Source organism: Bombina bombina, chromosome 1 (genome assembly GCF_027579735.1).
Source record: "Bombina bombina isolate aBomBom1 chromosome 1, aBomBom1.pri, whole genome shotgun sequence".
Lineage (NCBI taxonomy): Eukaryota > Metazoa > Chordata > Amphibia > Anura > Bombinatoridae > Bombina > Bombina bombina.
In genome coordinates this window covers 197,655,567-197,675,868 of record NC_069499.1, presented here as the reverse complement: position 1 = coordinate 197,675,868, position 20,302 = coordinate 197,655,567, and the positions used below count along the sequence as shown (strand labels likewise).

The 20,302-nt window shown below is 44.0% G+C and overlaps 1 protein-coding gene across 1 annotated transcript in view; it reads right to left on the bottom strand.

Moving 5' to 3' along the window:
• Positions 1–20,302, bottom strand: part of MGA (MAX dimerization protein MGA) — a 1,137,718-nt gene that overhangs the window by 786,230 nt on the left and 331,186 nt on the right. The window contains exon 9 of the mRNA XM_053697822.1: positions 17,014–17,302. Coding sequence (XP_053553797.1) covers positions 17,014–17,302 — 289 coding nt within the window. The remainder of the gene's footprint in view (positions 1–17,013; positions 17,303–20,302) is intronic.

Genomic DNA, 20,302 nt, shown 5'->3' with positions numbered 1-20,302 from the left:
AAAGACAAAATCCTAGGAATCCTAATCTTACTCCATGAGTACCCCTTGGATTCACACCACTAAAGATATTTACGCCATATCTTATGGTAAATTTTTCTAGTAACCGGCTTGCGAGCCTGAATCAGAGTATCAATGACCGGCTCAGAGAAACCCGCTTAGATAAAATCAAGCGTTCAATCTCCAAGCAGTCAGCTGCAGAGAAGTTAGATTTGGATGTTTGAAAGGACCTTGAATGAGAAGGTCCTTTCTCAATGGCAGTCTCCACGGTGGTAGAGACGACATGTCCACTAGATCTGCATACCAGGTCCCTGTGTGGCCACGCAGGAGCTATTAGAATTATTTAAGCCCTCTCCTGTTTGATTCTGGCAATCAGAAGAGGTAGGAGAGGAAAAGGAGGAAACACATAAGCCAGGTTGAACGACCACGGTACTGCTAGAGCATCTATCAGTACTGCTTGAGGATCCCTTGATCTGGACCCGTAACAAGGAAGTTTGGAATTCTGAAGAGATGCCATCAGATCAAATTTTGGTGTGCCCCATTGATGAATAAATTGTGCAAACACCTCCGGATGGAGCTCCCACTCCCCCGGATGAAAAGTCTGACAACTTAGAAAATCCGCTTCACTGTTCTCCACTCCTGGGATATAGATTGCTGATAGATGGCAAGAGTGAGTCTCTGCCCATCGAATTATTTTGGAAACCTCTATCATCGCTAGAAAACTCTTTGTTCCCCCTTGATGATTGATATATGCTACAGTTGTGATATTGTCCGACTGGAATCTTATGAATTTGGCCGAAGCCAGCTGAGGCCACACCTGAAGCGCGTTGAATATCTCTCTCAGTTCTAGAATATTTATTGGAAGTAGGGCCTCCTCCTGAGTCCACACACCCTGAGCCTTCAGGGAATTCCAGACTGCACCCCAGCCCAAGAGGCTGGCGTCCATGTTCACTATGACCCATGCTGGCCTGCGGAAGCACATTCCCTGGGACAGATGATCCTATGACAACCACCAAAGAAGAGAGTCTCTGGTCTCTTGATCCAGATTTATCCGCGGAGATAAATCCGCATAATCCCCATTCCACTGTCTGAGCATGCACAGTTGCAGTGGTCTGAGATGCAAGCGAGCAAACGTAACTATGTCCATTGCTGCTACCATTAGTCCGATTACCTCCATACACTGAGCCACTAACGGCCGAGGAATGGAATGAAGTGCTCGGCAAGTGGTTAAGATCTTTGATTTTCTGACCCCCGTCAGAAAAATTTTCATGTCTACCGAGTCTATCAGAGTTCCTAGGAATGGAACTCTTGTTAGAGGAACAAGTGAACTCTTTTTTATGTTCACCTTCCACCCGTGAGATCTTAGAAAAGCCAACACGATGTCCGTGTGAGATTTGGCTAGATGGTAAGTTGACGCCTGAATCAAAATATCGTCCAGATAGGGCGCCACTGCTATGCCCCGCGGCCTTAGAACCACCAGAAGGGACCCTAGCACCTTTGTGAAAATTCTGGGAGCTGTGGCCAACCCTAACAGAAGGGCCACAAACTGGTAATGTTTGTCCAGGAAGGCGAACCTGAGGAACTGGTGATGATCTTTGTGGATAGGAATGCGAAGATATGCATCCTTCAAATCCACGGTGGTCATATATTGACCCTCCTGGATCATTGGTAAAATTGTCCGAATGGTCTCCATCTTGAAGGATGGGACTCTGAGAAAAACAGAATTTATGTTTACCTGATAAATTACTTTCTCCAACGGTGTGTCCGGTCCACGGCGTCATCCTTACTTGTGGGATATTCTCTTCCCCAACAGGAAATGGCAAAGAGCCCAGCAAAGCTGGTCACATGATCCCTCCTAGGCTCCGCCTACCCCAGTCATTCGACCGACGTTAAGGAGGAATATTTGCATAGGAGAAACCATATGGTACCGTGGTGACTGTAGTTAAAGAAAATAAATTATCAGACCTGATTAAAAAAACCAGGGCGGGCCGTGGACCGGACACACCGTTGGAGAAAGTAATTTATCAGGTAAACATAAATTCTGTTTTCTCCAACATAGGTGTGTCCGGTCCACGGCGTCATCCTTACTTGTGGGAACCAATACCAAAGCTTTAGGACACGGATGAAGGGAGGGAGCAAATCAGGTCACCTAAATGGAAGGCACCACGGCTTGCAAAACCTTTCTCCCAAAAATAGCCTCAGAAGAAGCAAAAGTATCAAACTTGTAAAATTTGGTAAAAGTGTGCAGTGAAGACCAAGTCGCTGCCCCACATATCTGATCATCAGAAGCCTCGTTCTTGAAGGCCCATGTGGAAGCCACAGCCCTAGTGGAATGAGCTGTGATTCTTTCGGGAGGCTGCCGTCCGGCAGTCTCGTAAGCCAATCTGATGATGCTTTTAATCCAAAAAGAGAGAGAGGTAGAAGTTGCTTTTTGACCTCTCCTTTTACCGGAATAAACAACAAACAAGGAAGATGTTTGTCTAAAATCCTTTGTAGCATCTAAATAGAATTTTAGAGCGCGAACAACATCCAAATTGTGCAACAAACGTTCCTTCTTTGAAACTGGTTTCGGACACAGAGAAGGTACGATAAGCTCCTGGTTAATGTTTTTGCTAGAAACAACTTTTGGAAGAAAACCAGGTTTAGTACGTAAAACCACCTTATCTGCATGGAACACCAGATAAGGAGGAGAACACTGCAGAGCAGATAATTCTGAAACTCTTCTAGCAGAAGAAATTGCAACTAAAAACAAAACTTTCCCAGATAATAACTTAATATCAACGGAATGTAAGGGTTCAAACGGAACCCCCTGAAGAACTGAAAGAACTAAATTGAGACTCCAAGGAGGAGTCAAAGGTTTGTAAACAGGCTTAATTCTAACCAGAGCCTGAACAAAGGCTTGAACATCTGGCACAGCTGCCAGCTTTTTGTGAAGTAACACAGACAAGGCAGAAATCTGTCCCTTCAGGGAACTTGCAGATAATCCTTTTTCCAATCCTTCTTGAAGGAAGGATAGAATCTTAGGAATCTTAACCTTGTCCCAAGGGAATCCTTTAGATTCACACCAACAGATATATTTTTTCCATAATTTTGTGGTAAATCTTTCTAGTTACAGGCTTTCTGGCCTGGACAAGAGTATCGATAACAGAATCTGAGAATCCTTGCTTCGATAAGATCAAGCGTTCAATCTCCAAGCAGTCAGCTGGAGTGAAACCAGATTCGGATGTTCGAACGGACCCTGAACAAGCAGGTCTCGTCTCAAAGGTAGCTTCCAAGGTGGAGCCGATGACATATTCACCAGATCTGCATACCAAGTCCTGCGTGGCCACGCAGGAGCTATCAAGATCACCGACGCCCTCTCCTGATTGATCCTGGCTACCAGCCTGGGGATGAGAGGAAACGGCGGGAACACATAAGCTAGTTTGAAGGTCCAAGGTGCTACTAGTGCATCCACTAGAGCCGCCTTGGGATCCCTGGATCTGGACCCGTAGCAAGGAACTTTGAAGTTCTGACGAGAGGCCATCAGATCCATGTCTGGAATGCCCCACAGCTGAGTGACTTGGGCAAAGATTTCCGGATGGAGTTTCCACTCCCCCGGATGCAATGTCTGACGACTCAGAAAATCCGCTTCCCAATATTCCACTCCTGGGATGTGGATAGCAGACAGGTGGCAGGAGTGAGACTCCGCCCATAGAATGATTCTGGTCACTTCTTCCATCGCTAGGGAACTCCTTGTTCCCCCCTGATGGTTGATGTACGCAACAGTTGTCATGTTGTCTGATTGAAACCGTATGAACTTGGCCCTCGCTAGCTGAGGCCAAGCCTTGAGAGCATTGAATATCGCTCTCAGTTCCAGAGTATTTATCGGTAGAAGAGATTCTTCCCGAGACCAAAGACCCTGAGCTTTCAGGGATCCCCAGACCGCGCCCCAGCCCATCAGACTGGCGTCGGTCGTGACAATGACCCACTCTGGTCTGCGGAATGTCATCCCTTGTGACTAAGGTTGTCCAGGGACAGCCACCAACGGAGTGAGTCTCTGGTCCTCTGATTTACTTGTATCTTCGGAGACAAGTCTGTATAGTCCCCATTCCACTGACTGAGCATGCACAGTTGTAATGGTCTTAGATGAATGCGCGCAAAAGGAACTATGTCCATTGCCGCTACCATCAACCCGATTACTTCCATGCACTGAGCTATGGAAGGAAGAGGAACAGAATGAAGTATCCGACAAGAGTCTAGAAGTTTTGTTTTTCTGGCCTCTGTCAGAAAAATCCTCATTTCTAAGGAGTCTATTATTGTTCCCAAGAAGGGAACCCTTGTTGACGGAGATAGAGAACTCTTTTCCACGTTCATCTGAGAAAGGCCAGGACAATGTCCGTGTGAGCCTTTGCTTGAGGAAGGGACGACGCTTGAATCAGGATGTCGTCCAAGTAAGGTACTACAGCAATGCCCCTTGGTCTTAGCACAGCTAGAAGGGACCCTAGTACCTTTGTGAAAATCCTTGGAGCAGTGGCTAATCCGAAAGGAAGCGCCACGAACTGGTAATGCTTGTCCAGGAATGCGAACCTTAGGAACCGATAATGTTCCTTGTGGATAGGAATATGTAGATACGCATCCTTTAAATCCACCGTGGTAATGAATTGACCTTCCTGGACGGAAGGAAGAATAGTTCGAATGGTTTCCATCTTGAACGATGGAACCTTGAGAAACTTGTTTAAGATCTTGAGATCTAAGATTGGTCTGAACGTTCCCTCTTTTTTGGGAACTATGAACAGAATGGAGTAGAACCCCATCCCTTGTTCTCTTAATGGAACAGGATGAATCACTCCCATTTTTAACAGGTCTTCTACACAATGTAAGAATGCCTGTCTTTTTATGTGGTCTGAAGACAACTGAGACCTGTGGAATCTCCCCCTCGGGGGAAGTCCCTTGAATTCCAGAAGATAACCTTGGGAGACTATTTCTAGCGCCCAAGGATCCAGAACATCTCTTGCCCAAGCCTGAGCGAAGAGAGAGAGTCTGCCCCCCACCAGATCCGATCCCGGATCGGGGGCCAACATTTCATGCTGTCTTGGTAGCAGTGGCAGGTTTCTTGGCCTGCTTTCCCTTGTTCCAGCCATGCATTGGTCTCCAAGCTGGCTTGGCTTGAGAAGTATTACCCTCTTGCTTAGAGGACGTAGCACTTTGGGCTGGTCCGTTTCTACGAAAGGGACGAAAATTAGGTTTATTTTTTGCCTTGAAAGGCCGATCCTGAGGAAGGGCGTGGCCCTTACCCCCAGTGATATCAGAGATAATCTCTTTCAAGTCGGGGCCAAACAGCGTTTTCCCCTTGAAAGGAATGTTAAGTAGCTTGTTCTTGGAAGATGCAGCAGCCGACCAAGATTTTAACCAAAGCGCTCTGCGCGCCACAATAGCAAACCCAGAATTCTTAGCCGCTAACCTCGCCAATTGCAAAGTGGCGTCTAGGGTGAAAGAATTAGCCAATTTGAGAGCATTGATTCTGTCCATAATCTCCTCATAAGGAGGAGAATCACTATCGACCGCCTTTATTAGCTCATCGAACCAGAAACATGCGGCTGTAGCGACAGGGACAATGCATGAAATTGGTTGTAGAAGGTAACCCTGCTGAACAAACATCTTTTTAAGCAAACCTTCTAATTTTTTATCCATAGGATCTTTGAAAGCACAACTATCCTCTATGGGTATAGTGGTGCGTTTGTTTACAGTGGAAACCGCTCCCTCGACCTTGGGGACTGTCTGCCATAAGTCCTTTCTGGGGTCGACCATAGGAAACAATATTTTAAATATGGGGGGAGGGACGAAAGGAATACCGGGCCTTTCCCATTCTTTATTAACAATGTCCGCCACCCGCTTGGGTATAGGAAAAGCTTCTGGGAGCCCCGGCACCTCTAGGAACTTGTCCATTTTACATAGTTTCTCTGGGATGACCAACTTGTCACAATCATCCAGAGTGGATAATACCTCCTTAAGCAGAATGCGGAGATGTTCCAACTTAAATTTAAATGTAATCACATCAGGTTCAGCTTGTTGAGAAATGTTCCCTGAATCAGTAATTTCTCCCTCAGACAAAACCTCCCTGGCCCCATCAGACTGGGTTATGGGCCCTTCAGAAATATTATTATCAGCGTCGTCATGCTCTTCAGTATCTAAACCAGAGCAGTCGCGCTTACGCTGATAAGTGTTCATTTTGGCTAAAATGTTTTTGACAGAATAATCCATTACAGCCGTTAATTGTTGCATAGCAAGGAGTATTGGCGCGCTAGATGTACTAGGGGCCTCCTGAGTGGGCAAGACTCGTGTAGACGAAGGAGGGAATGATGCAGTACCATGCTTACTCCCCTCACTTGAGGAATCATCTTGGGCATCATTGTCATTGTCACATAAATCACATTTATTTAAATGAATGGGAATTCTGGCTTCCCCACATTCAGAACACAGTCTATCTGGTAGTTCAGACATGTAAAACAGGCATACACTTGATAACCAAGTACAAAAAACGTTTTAAAATAAAACCGTTACTGTCACTTTAAATTTTAAACTGAACACACTTTATTACTGCAATTGCGAAAAAACATTAAGGAATTGTTCAAAATTCACCAAATTTTCACCACAGTGTCTTAAAGCCTTAAAAGTATTGCACACCAAATTTGGAAGCTTTAACCCTTAAAATAACGGAACCGGAGCCGTTTTTATATTTAACCCCTTTACAGTCCCTGGAATCTGCTTTGCTGAGACCCAACCAAGCCCAAAGGGGAATACGATACCAAATGATGCCTTCAGAAAGACTTTTCTATGTATCAGAGCTCCACACACATGCAGCTGCATGCCATGCTGTTCTCAAAAACAAGTGCGCCATACCGGCGCGAAAATGAGGCTCTGACTATGATTAGGGAAAGCCCCTATAGAATAAAGTGTCTAAAACAGTGCCTGCCGATATTATTTTACAAAAAATACCCAGATTAAATGATTCCTCAAGGCTAAATATGTGAAAATATGATCGATTTAGCCCAGAAAAAGTCTACAGTCTTAATAAGCCCTTGTGAAGCCCTTATTTACGATCGTAATAAACATGGCTTACCGGATCCCATAGGGAAAATGACAGCTTCCAGCATTACATCGTCTTGTTAGAATGTGTCATACCTCAAGCAGCAAGAGACTGCTCACTGTTCCCCCAACTGAAGTTAATTGCTCTCAACAGTCCTGTGTGGAACAGCCATGGATTTTAGTGACGGTTGCTAAAATCATTTTCCTCATACAAACAGAAATCTTCATCTCTTTTCTGTTTCTGAGTAAATAGTACATACCAGCACTATTTCAAAATAACAAACTCTTGATTGAATAATAAAAACTACAGTTAAACACTAAAAAACTCTAAGCCATCTCCGTGGAGATGTTGCCTGTACAACGGCAAAGAGAATGACTGGGGTAGGCGGAGCCTAGGAGGGATCATGTGACCAGCTTTGCTGGGCTCTTTGCCATTTCCTGTTGGGGAAGAGAATATCCCACAAGTAAGGATGACGCCGTGGACCGGACACACCTATGTTGGAGAAACATAATTTATGCTTACCTGATAAATTCCTTTCTCCTGTAGTGTAGTCAGTCCACGGGTCATCCATTACTTATGGGATATTAACTCCTCCCCAACAGGAAGTGCAAGAGGATCACCCAAGCAGAGCTGCTATATAGCTCCTCCCCTCTACGTCACACCCAGTCATTCGACCGAAAACCAAACGAGAAAGGAGAAACTATAGGGTGCAGTGGTGACTGGAGTATAATTTAAAATTTAGACCTGCCATAAAAAACAGGGCGGGCCGTGGAATGACTACACTACAAGAGAAAGGAATTTATCAGGTAAGCATAAATTATGTTTTCTCCTGTTAAGTGTAGTCAGTCCACGGGTCATCCATTACTTATGGGATACCAATACCAAAGCTAAAGTACACGGATGACGGGAGGGACAGGCAGGATCTTTATACGGAAGGAACCACTGCCTGAAGAACCTTTCTCCCAAAAACAGCCTCCGAAGAAGCAAAAGTGTCAAATTTGGAAAATTTGGAAAAAGTATGAAGAGAAGACCAAGTTGCAGCCTTGCAAATCTGTTCAACAGAGGCCTCATTCTTAAAGGCCCAAGTGGAAGCCACAGCTCTAGTAGAATGAGCTGTAATCCTTTCAGGAGGTTGCTGTCCAGCAGTCTCATAGGCTAAACGTATTATGCTACGAAGCCAAAAAGAGAGAGAGGTAGCAGATGCTTTTTGACCTCTCCTCTGTCCAGAATAAACGACAAACAGGGAAGAAGTTTGGCGAAAATCTTTAGTTGCCTGTAAATAAAATTTCAGGGCACGGACTACGTCTAGATTGTGCAGAAGTCGTTCCTTCTTTGAAGAAGGGTTAGGGCACAATGATGGAACAACAATCTCTTGATTGATATTCTTGTTAGTGACTACCTTAGGTAAGAACCCAGGTTTAGTACGCAGAACTACCTTATCTGAATGAAAAATCAGATAAGGAGAATCACAATGTAAGACTGATAACTCAGAGACTCTACGAGCAGAGGAAATAGCCATTAAAAACAGAACTTTCCAAGATGACAGCTTGATATCAATGGAATGAAGGGGTTCAAACGGAACACCCTGTAAAACGTTAAGAACTAAGTTTAAACTCCACGGTGGAGCTACAGTCTTAAACACAGGCTTAATCCTAGCCAAAGCCTGACAAAAAGCCTGAACGTCTGGAACTTCTGACAGACGTTTGTGTAAAAGGATGGACAGAGCTGAGATCTGTCCCTTTAAAGAACTTGCAGATAAACCCTTTTCTAAACCTTCTTGTAGAAAAGACAATATCCTAGGAATCCTAACCTTACTCCATGAGTAACTCTTGGATTCGCACCAGTGTAAGTATTTATGCCATATCTTATGGTAAATTTTCCTGGTAACAGGTTTCCTAGCCTGTATTAAGGTATCAATTACTGACTCCGAAAATCCACGCTTTGATAAAATCAAGCGTTCAATTTCCATGCAGTCAGCTTCAGAGAAATTAGATTTTGATGTTTGAAAGGACCCTGAATTAGAAGGTCCTGTCTCAGAGGCAGAGACCAAGGTGGACAGGATGACATGTCCACTAGATCTGCATACCAGGTCCTGCGTGGCCACGCAGGCGCTATTAGAATCACCGATGCTTTCTCCTGTTTGATCCTGGCAATCAAACGAGGAAGCATCGGGAAGGGTGGAAACACATAAGCCATCCTGAAGGTCCAAGGTGCTGTCAAAGCATCTATCAGGACCGCTCCCGGGTCCCTGGACCTGGACCCGTAACAAGGAAGAGACGCCATGAGATCCATATCTGGTTTGCCCCAACGTCGAAGTATTTGGGCAAAGACCTCCGGATGAAGTTCCCACTCCCCTGGATGAAAAGTCTGGCGACTTAGGAAATCCGCCTCCCAGTTCTCCACGCCCGGGATGTGGATCGCTGACAGGTGGCAAGAGTGAGACTCTGCCCAGCGAATTATCTTTGATACTTCCATCATCGCTAAGGAACTCCTTGTCCCTCCCTGATGGTTGATGTAAGCCACAGTCGTGATGTTGTCCGACTGAAACCTGATGAACCTCAGAGTTGCTAACTGAGGCCAAGCCAGAAGGGCATTGAGAACTGCTCTCAATTCCAGAATGTTTATTGGAAGGAGACTCTCCTCTTGAGTCCATGATCCCTGAGCCTTCAGGGAATTCCAGACAGCGCCCCAACCTAGTAGGCTGGCGTCTGTTGTTACAATTGTCCAGTCTGGCCTGCTGACTGGCATCCCCCTGGACAGATGTGGCCGAGAAAGCCACCATAGAAGAGAATCTCTGGTCTCTTGATCCAAATTCAGCATAGGGGACAAATCTGAGTAATCCCCATTCCACTGACTTAGCATGCACAATTGCAGCGGTCTGAGATGCAGGCGAGCAAAAGGAACTATGTCCATTGCCGCTACCATTAAGCCGATTACCTCCATGTATTGAGCCACTGACGGGTGTTGAATGGAATGAAGGACACGGCAAGCATTTAGAAGCTTTGTTAACCTGTCCTCTGTCAGGTAAATTTTCATTTCTACAGAATCTATAAGAGTCCCCAAGAAGGGAACTCTTGTGAGTGGTAAGAGAGAACTCTTCTCCTCGTTCACTTTCCACCCATGCGACCTTAGAAATGCCAGTACTAACTCTGTATGAGACTTGGCAGTTTGGAAGCTTGACGCTTGTATCAGAATGTCGTCTAGGTACGGAGCTACCGAAATTCCTCGCGGTCTTAGTACCGCCAGAAGAGAGCCCAGAACCTTTGTAAAGATTCTTGGAGCCATAGCCAACCAGAAGGGAAGAGCTACAAACTGGTAATGCCTGCCTAGGAAGGCAAACCTTAGATACCGGTAATGTTCTTTGTGAATCAGTATGTGAAGGTAGGCATCCTTTAAATCCACTGTGGTCATGTACTGACCTCTTTGGATCATGGGTAAGATTGTCCGAATAGTTTCCATTTTGAACGATGGAACTCTTAGGAATTTGTTTAGGATCTTTAAATCCAATATTGGTCTGAAGGTTCCCTCTTTTTTGGGAACCACAAACAGATTTGAGTAAAACCCTTGTCCGTGTTCCGACCGCGGAACTGGGTGGATCACTCCCATTAGTAAAAGGTCTTGTACACAGCGTAGAAACGCCTCTTTCTTTATCTGGTTTGTTGACAACCTTGAAAGGTGAAATCTCCCTTGTGGAGGAGAAGCTTTGAAGTCCAGAAGATATCCCTGAGATATGATCTCCAACGCCCAGGGATCCTGGACATCTCTTGCCCAAGCCTGGGCGAAGAGAGAGAGTCTGCCCCCCACTAGATCCGTTTCCGGATCGGGGGCCCTCACTTCATGCTGTCTTAGGGGCAGCAGCAGGTTTTCTGGCCTGCTTGCCCTTGTTCCAGGTCTGGTTAGGTTTCCAGCCTTGTCTGTAGCGAGCAACAGCTCCTTCCTGTTTTGGAGCAGAGGAAGTTGATGCTGCTCCTGCCTTGAAGTTACGAAAGGCACGAAAATTAGACTGTCTAGCCCTTGGTTTGGCTCTGTCTTGAGGCAGGGCATGGCCTTTACCTCCCGTAATATCAGCGATAATTTCTTTCAAACCGGGCCCGAATAATGTCTGCCCCTTGAAAGGTATGTTAAGTAATTTAGATTTAGAAGTTACATCAGCTGACCAGGATTTTAGCCACAGCGCTCTGCGCGCCTGAATGGCGAATCCGGAATTCTTAGCCGTAAGTTTAGTTAAATGTACTACGGCATCAGAAATAAATGAGTTAGCTAGTTTAAGGGTTTTAAGCTTGTGTGTAATCTCATCTAATGGAGCCGAGTCAAGGGTCTCTTCCAGAGACTCAAACCAAAATGCTGCCGTAGCCGTGACAGGCGCAATGCATGCAAGGGGTTGCAATATAAAACCTTGTTGAACAAACATTTTCTTAAGGTAACCCTCTAACTTTTTATCCATTGGATCTGAAAAGGCACAGCTATCCTCCACCGGGATAGTGGTACGCTTAGCTAAAGTAGAAACTGCTCCCTCCACCTTAGGGACCGTTTGCCATAAGTCCCGTGTGGTGGCGTCTATTGGAAACATTTTTCTGAATATAGGAGGGGGTGAGAAAGGCACACCGGGTCTATCCCACTCCTTAGTAACAATTTCAGTAAGTCTCTTAGGTATAGGAAAAACGTCAGTACTCGTCGGTACCGCAAAATATTTATCCAACCTACACATTTTCTCTGGGATTGCAACTGTGTTACAATCATTCAGAGCCGCTAACACCTCCCCTAGTAATACACGGAGGTTTTCCAGCTTAAACTTAAAATTTGAAATGTCTGAATCCAGTTTATTTGGATCAGATCCGTCACCCGCAGAATGAAGCTCTCCGTCCTCATGTTCTGCAAATTGTGACGCAGTATCAGACATGGCCCTAGCATTATCAGCGCACTCTGTTCTCACCCCAGAGTGATCTCGTTTACCCCTAAGTTCTGGCAATTTAGACAAAACTTCAGTCATAACATTAGCCATGTCTTGTAAAGTGATTTGTAATGGCCGCCCTGATGTACTTGGCGTTACAATATCACGCACCTCCTGGGCGGGAGATGCAGGTACTGACACGTGAGGCAAGTTAGTCGGCATAACTTCCCCCTCGTTGTCTGGTGAATGTTGCTTAACATGTACAGATTGGCTTTTATTTAAAGTAGCATTAATGCAATTAGTACATAAATTTCTATTGGGCTCCACCTTGGCTTTTGAACATATTGCACAAAGAGATTCCTCTGTGTCAGACATGTTTAAACAAACTAGCAATTAGACTAGCAAGCTTGGAAATACTTTTCAACTGAATTTACAAGCAATATGCAAAACGTTACTGTGCCTTTAAGAAGCACACAAAAACTGTCACAGTTGAATAACAATGAACCGGATTAGTTATAGAAACCAAATTTTCACAGTAAATGCATAAATTTAGCAAAGGATTGCACTCATTAGCAATGGATGATTAACCCTTAATATCAGAAAAACGGATAACAATTGAAAATATAAGCGTTTTTATCACAGTCAAAGCACAGTCTCCCAGGTCTGCTGTGAGTGATTACCTCCCTCAAAACTAGTTTTGAAGACCCCTGAGCTCTGTAGAGACGTCCTGGATCATGCAGGGAGAAGAAGGCAGACTGTGACTGAATTTCTAATGCGTAGTAAAAGCGCCAAAATAGGCCCCTCCCACTCACAATACAACAGTGAGGGAAGCTCAGTAAACTGTTTTAATTCAAAACAAACGACAGCCATGTGGAAAATAACGCCCAAAACAATTTTTCACCAAGTACCTCAGATAATTAAACGATTTAACATGCCAGCAAACGTTTAAAATCTAATTTATGAAATGTCATTAAAAACCTGCTGCTAGTCGCTCACACTGCAGGTTAGGCTAAAAGTTATATGCATACAGTATTTTCCCAGTGAAGTGCCATTCCCCAGAAATACTTAAGTGTAAACATACATACATATCAGCCTGATACCAGTTGCTACTACTGCATATAAGGCTGTACTTACATTATATCGGTATTAGCAGTATTTTCTCAGTCAATTCCATTCCTTAGAAAATAATATACTGCAACATACCTCTTTGCAGGTGAACCTGCCCGCTGTCCCCTGTTCTGAAGTTACCTCACTCCTCAGAATGGCCGAGAACAGCAAATGGATCTTAGTTACGTCCGCTAAGATCATACACAAAACTCAGGTAGATTCTTCTTCAAATGCTGCCTGAGAAGAAAACAACACACTCCGGTGCCGTTTAAAATAACAAACTTTTGATTGAAGATATAAAAACTAAGTTTAATCACCACAGTCCTCTCACACATCCTATCTATTAGTTGGGTGCAAGAGAATGACTGGGTGTGACGTAGAGGGGAGGAGCTATATAGCAGCTCTGCTTGGGTGATCCTCTTGCACTTCCTGTTGGGGAGGAGTTAATATCCCAGAAGTAATGGATGACCCGTGGACTGACTACACTTAACAGGAGAAATTTGTTTAGAGTTTTGAGATCTAAAATCGGTCTGAAGGTTCCCTCTTTCTTGGGAACCACGAACAGATTGGAGTAAAACCCCTGCCCCTGTTCTACTTTTGGAACTGGGCAGATTACACCCATGGTATATAGGTCTTCTACACAGCGTAAGAATGCCTCTCTTTTTGTCTGGTTTACAGATAAACGTGAAAGATTAAATCTCCCCCTTGGGAAAGAATCTTTGAATTCTTGACGATACCCCTGGGTCACGATTTCTAATGCCCAGGAATCCTAAACGTCTCATGCCCAAGCCTGAGCGAAGAGAGAAAGTCTGCCCCCTACTAGATCCGGTCCCGGATCGGGGCTGCCCCTTCATGCTGTCTTGGTAGCAGCAGCTGGCTTCTTGGCCTGTTTACCTTTATTCCAGGTCCGGTTAGGTCTCCAGACTGACTTGGATTGAGCAAAATTCCCCTCCTGCTTTGTGGCAGAGGCGGAAGTAGAGGGTCCACCATTAAAGTTTCAAAAGGAACGAAAATTATTTTGTTTGGCCCTCATTTTATTCGTCTTGTCCTGAGGAAGGGCATGGCCTTTACCTCCAGTAATGTCGGAAATGATCTCCTTCAGTTCAGGCCCGAATAGGGTCTTACCTTTGAAAGGAATAGCTAACTGCTTAGATTTTGATGACACATCAGCAGACCAGGACTTAAGCCATAACGCTTTACGTGCTAAAATGGCACAGCCTGCATTCTTTGCTGCTAATTTAGCCATTTGAAAAGCAGCATCTCAGCATCTGTAATAAAATAATTAGCTAGCTTGAGAGCCTTAATTCTATCCAAAATATCATCTAATGGGGTCTCAACCTTAAGAGACTCCTCTAGAGCCTCAAACCAAAAAGCTGCTGCAGTAGTTACAGGAACAATGCACGCTATAGGTTGAAGAAGAAAACCCTGATGAATAAACAATTTCTTTAGAAGACCCTCTAATTTTTTTTATCCATAGGAACTTTGACAGCACAACTGTCCTCAATAGGTATAGTTGTACGCTTAGCCAGGGTAGAAATAGCTCCCTCCACTTTAGGGACCGTCTGCCACGAGTCCCGAATGGTGTCAGATATGGGAAACATTTTCTTAAAAGTAGGAGGGGGAGAGAACGGAATGCCTGGTCTATCCCATTCCTTAGTAACAATGTCCGAAATCCTCTTAGGGACTGGAAAAACATTAGTGTAAGTAGGGACCTCTAGATATCTATCCATTTTACACAATTTCTCTGGTGGTATTACAATAGGATCCCAATCATCCAGAGTCGCTAAAAACTCCGAGTAACAAGCGGAGGTGTTCAAGCTTAAACTTAAAGGCCGTCACATCTGAGTTTGTTTGAGGGAACATCTTTCCTGAATCAGAAAGCTCTCCCTCAGACAGCAATTCCCCCACCCCCAAATCAGAACACTGTGAGGGTACATCGGAGATGGCCAATAAAGCATCAGAGGGCTCAGCATTTACTCTAATAGCGGACCTGCTGCGCTTACCCTGTAAACCAGGCAGTTTAGATAACCTCTGTAAGGGTAGTAGACATAACTGCAGCCATATCTTGCAGGGTGAAAGAATTAAACGCACTAGAAGTACTTGGTGTCGCTTGGGCGGGCGTTAAAGGGTGACACTTGGGGAGAAGTAGATGGCATAACCTGATTCTCTTTTGACTGAGAATCATCCTGAGACATACTTTTATCAGCTAAAATATGTTCTTTGCAATGTAAGGCCCTTTCAGTACATGAGGGACACATTTTAAGTGGGGGTTCCACAATGGCTTCTAAACACATGGAACATTGGCTTTCCTCAATGTCAGACATGTTAAAACAGGCTGATAATGACCACAAACAGACTTGAAAACACTTTATTTTGTGAAAAAAATAACAATCTGAAAAAACGGTACTGCGCCTTTAAGAGAAAAAAAGCATACAATTTTTCCAAAACTGCTTTAAAGCAATAAAATTATCACAATTTTATGATAAATACATCCCAACTTGTCAGCTAAGTTTGCCCCACAAGGAAAGGAATACTTAACCCTTAAGACCAAAAAACGTTGTGCTAAAAAACATTAAATTCAAACAAAAACACCCCCTGCACGTCGCCACAGCCCTGCTGTGGAGCCTACCTGCCCTCAGGGGTCTGCAAAATCGGATTAACTCTTCGATTAGGCCCAAACTGTCCCTGAAAGGCCCACCGGAGTTGGAGCTTGATGCTTGTCTGGGAAAAACAACTGCGCAACTGAAGCGTGAAAATAGGCCCCGCCCATCTCAATCGATGTCTCACAGCCTAAAATAACCTCACCAGAGAGGTCTAAAAACTAGCCATGTGGGTTCATATACTCATTTAGTGAAGCCATGTGTACCCTCCATTCTTGAAATAAAGTAAAAACGTTTGCCACAAAAAACGTTATCATTAACTCCCAACATAGAAACGTTTGCCCACAAACATCATATCATCAGTGTCAACCATTTTTTTATAGCCCAATATACAGGTCCAGTAATACCCCTCTCTATGCATTAGGATTACTGCTTACCCTTTCCCTCATGGGGATACTGTCAGCCAAATGACTGAACATACCTCAATGCTTGTAGCATGAAAATCGTTCCTCACACTGAAGTTTCTTAAGTACTCCTCAGCCATTCTGTGGGAACTACTCGGGATCTTAGCAACAACTGCTAAGATCATCAGTCTCCATGCAGAAGTCTTCATCCATCTGCTGCCTGGGAAAAAATAGCACTCACCGGTACCATTTAAAATAAAAAAAGTCTTGCTTGAAGAAAATAAAAACTAACATTTTATCACCTCTTTCACTTTACCCTTTCTATTACTTAGAGTAGGCAAAGAGAATGACTGGGGGGTGGAGTCAAGGGAAGAGCTATATAGACAGCTCTGCTGTGGTGCTCTTTGCCCCTTCCTGTTAGCAGGAGGATAATATCCCACAAGTAAAGGATAAATACGTGGACTCGTCGTATCTTATAGAAGAAACATTTTTCAGAATTTCTGAATAAATCAATTTTCTTGCATTGCTTTATTATATTAGGTAAATGTATAATGATTTCAAATCAATGAGAAGAACATATAAGAGAATACATTTGATTAAAAACAAGGTTAAGAGATTTTTTATATAACGTCAAACAGCGGAATAGAATAATATATATATTAAATAACTTGTTTAATTGTGTATTTACTATATATATTGCACATTCCAAAATTTGTCATATAGGGGAATAAATTGTAAGTATTTTTTAAAGATATATATATATCTGTATATATTGATATATGTGCTCATTTAGCAAGAATGCTGTTTTTAATCTTCTATTTTTACTTTGATTTAAAAAAAAAATTCTACTCCAGGATTACCGTTTCATAAAGCTTTAATAAATAAACTTTTTATAACAAAATGTAATATGGTTATTATTACTGGTCTTCCCTTATTATTAGCCCTTACCTTCTGCAGCGTCTTTGTCTTCTAGAGCTGAGGAGAGATTTTCCTCTTCTTCAGAATTTTCTGCAATATCATGTGATATTTTCTTGATTTGTACACCACCTTTCACAAGAATAACTTTGTGCTTTAAGCAAGTACATCCAAACATACAATCAACACGTCGGCAGTGTGTGGACTTGAGCCTTTCATGAGCCAAACTGGAGCAAATACATCCCAGGCGACAGAATGCATTACTACAAACTCCTCTACGATGTGGAATTATTTTGTGGACAGGTTTATTTTTTAGAGAAGCCTAGAATTGTGAAAAAAGGGGATACATAGAGTGAATGACCACTCCTCTCTTCATGCCAAATAACAGAGTATATTTTGGGTTAAATTAATGCAGATATTTGTGTAAATATTGTAATAAAAATATAATTTTTTGCTTACCAGATCAATTAATTTCCTTCCTGGCAGGGAGAGTCCACAACTTCATTCCTTACTGTTGGGAAATGCAACATCTGGCCACAAGGACGAGGCAAAGACACCCCAGCCAAAGGCTTAAATATCCCTCCCACTTCCCCTATCTACCAGTCATTCTGACGAGGGAACAAGGAAAAGTAGGAGAAACATCAGGGTATAAAAGGTGCCAGAAGAAATAATATAAAAAGGGAGCAGCCCATCAAAAACATATTATGGGCGGGGTTGTGGACTCTCCCTGCCAGGAAGGAAAGGAATTTATCTGGTAAGTATAAATTATTTTTTCCTTCCATAAGGCAGGGAGAACTTCATTCCTTACTTTTCGGAAAACTATACTCAAGCTACAGAGGACACTGAATGAATAACGGGAGGGAACAGAAAAAAGGCGGACCCTATTCTGAGAGCACCACAGCCTGCAAAACGTTTCTCCCGAAATACATCATACTTGTAAAATTTAGAAAGAGTGTGTAAGGAGGACCAAGTAGCCGCCTTACAAATCTGATCCATTGAGGCCTCGTTCTTAAAAGCCCAAGATTAAGCCACAGGTCGAGTGGAATGAGCCGCTATCCTCTCAGGCTGTCGTCCCGCTGTCTCATAAGCTAAGCGGATGACACACCTTAACTAGAAAGATAGGGAAGTTGTAGTAGCCTTCTGCCCCTTACGCTTCCCTGTATAGATGACAAAGAGGAAGATTGTTTGAATTCCTTAGTAGCCTGAAGATAGCATTTCAAGGCACGAACCCCATCTAGATTGTGAAGCAAACGTTCTTTCGCTGAAGGAGGATTAGGACACAAGGAAGGAACAACAATCTCGATAGCACTCAGAGAACCCTCTCTTGGCTAAGACTAAGTGTTCAATCTCCATGCAGTCAGCCTCAGAGAATCTAGATTTTGATGAACGAAGGGACCCTGTATCAGCAGATCTCTGTGACAAGGTAACATCCACTGGGGAGATGAGGACATCTCCACTAGATCCGCAAACCATGTCCTTTGCGGCAACGACGGAGCAATCAGAATCACTGATGCCCGCTCCTGCTTAATGCGAGCCACCACCCGAGGGAGAAGCGGTAATGGAGGAGAAAGATATACGAGAATGAACATCCATGGTACTGATAGGACATCTATCAGTTCCGCCTGAGGATCCCTCAACCTCGACCCGTACCTGGGTAGCTTGGTATTGAGGCGGGATGCTATGAGATCTATCTCCGGCGTCCACCACTCGTTGCATATCTCTGCAAACACCTCGAGGTGAAGAGACCATTCCCCTGGGTGAAAAGATTGCCTGCTGAGGAAGCCAGCTTCCCAGTTGTCCACACCCGGAAAGTGGATCGCTGACAGCGTACATCTGTGAGTCTCCGCCCACTCTAGTATCTGAGATACTTCTCTCATCGCCAAGGAACTTCTTCTTCCCCCTTGATGGTTGATGTAGGCAACCAAGGTAATATTGTCTGATTGGAATTTGATAAACTGGGAAAAACCCAGAAGGGGCCAAGCCTTCAGGGCACTGAAAATTGCCCAGCGTTCCAAAATATTGATCGGAAGGGATGACTCCTCCTGAGTCCACAGACCTTGTGCCTTCTTGGCACCCCAAGCAGGGAAGGCTTGCATCCGTAGTCACAATCTCCCAGAACGGTCTCAAGAAGCACTTGCCTTGGGACAGATGATCTGGACAGAGCCACCAGGAGAGCGAGTCTCTCGACAGGTTGTCCAGCACGATCTGAATGGACGCCATTCCTTTGTCTCAGGATGCATAGTTGTAAGGGTCTGAGATGGAATCTGGCAAAAGGAATTATGTCTATACAAGAAGAGTCCGATTACCTCCATACACTGAGCCACTGAGGGTCTCAAGGAGGCCTGGAGGGCAAAACATGCAGAAGTTAGCTTGCAACGTCTCTGATCTGTGAGAAATATTGGAGTCTATTATTGTTCCCAAGAAATTCACCCTTGTACTTGGAGTAAGAGAACTCTTTTCCAAGTTTATCTTCCATCCATGTCATTGAAGAAGATTGAGAAGGGACTCTGAATGTTCTTCTGCTAGACGAAAAGATGGTGCCTGTACCAAGATATCATCCAGGTAAGGTGTTCCTGCAATACCTTGGGTTTTGGCAACAGCTAGAAGAGCTCCCAGAACCTTCGAAAATATCCTTGGAGCAGTAGCTAGGCCAAACAGGAGAGCTATGAACTGTAATTCCTGGTCCAGAAAAACAAACCTCAGGAACTGAAAATTTTCCCTGTTTATCGGGATGTGAAGGTATGCATCCTTAAGGTCTATAGTGGTCATAAACTGTTCTTCCTGAACCAGAGGAAGGATTGACGGAATTGTCTCCATCTTGAAAGAAAGAACACACAGAAACTTGTTTAGGCACTTTAGGTCCAGAATTGGACGAAAAGTTCCCTCCTTCTATGGAACCACGAAAAAGTTTGAATAAAACCCCAAAACTCTTTCTGCTGTAGGTACCGGGACAATTACTCCTAGAGAGGAGAGATCACGTACGCAACCTAAGAACACAGCCCTCTTTTCTGATCTTGTAGACAGACTGGAGGGTAGGAATCTTCCCCGGGGCGGATGAGACTTGAATCCTATCCTGTATTCTTGAGATACAATCTCCAGGATCCAAGGATCCTGTACATCCTGGAACCAAGCTTCTGAAAAAAGAGACAGTCTACCACCTACTCAATCCGAACCTGGATCGGGGGCCGCCCCTTCATGCCAATTTGTTCTCGGCAGCTTCTTAGTCTTTTTGGACTTGTTCTAGGACTTTAACGGCTTCCAAGTACCCTTTAGCTGCTCGGACTTGCATAAGGATTGCTGTTGTAGTGATTTCTCAGAACGA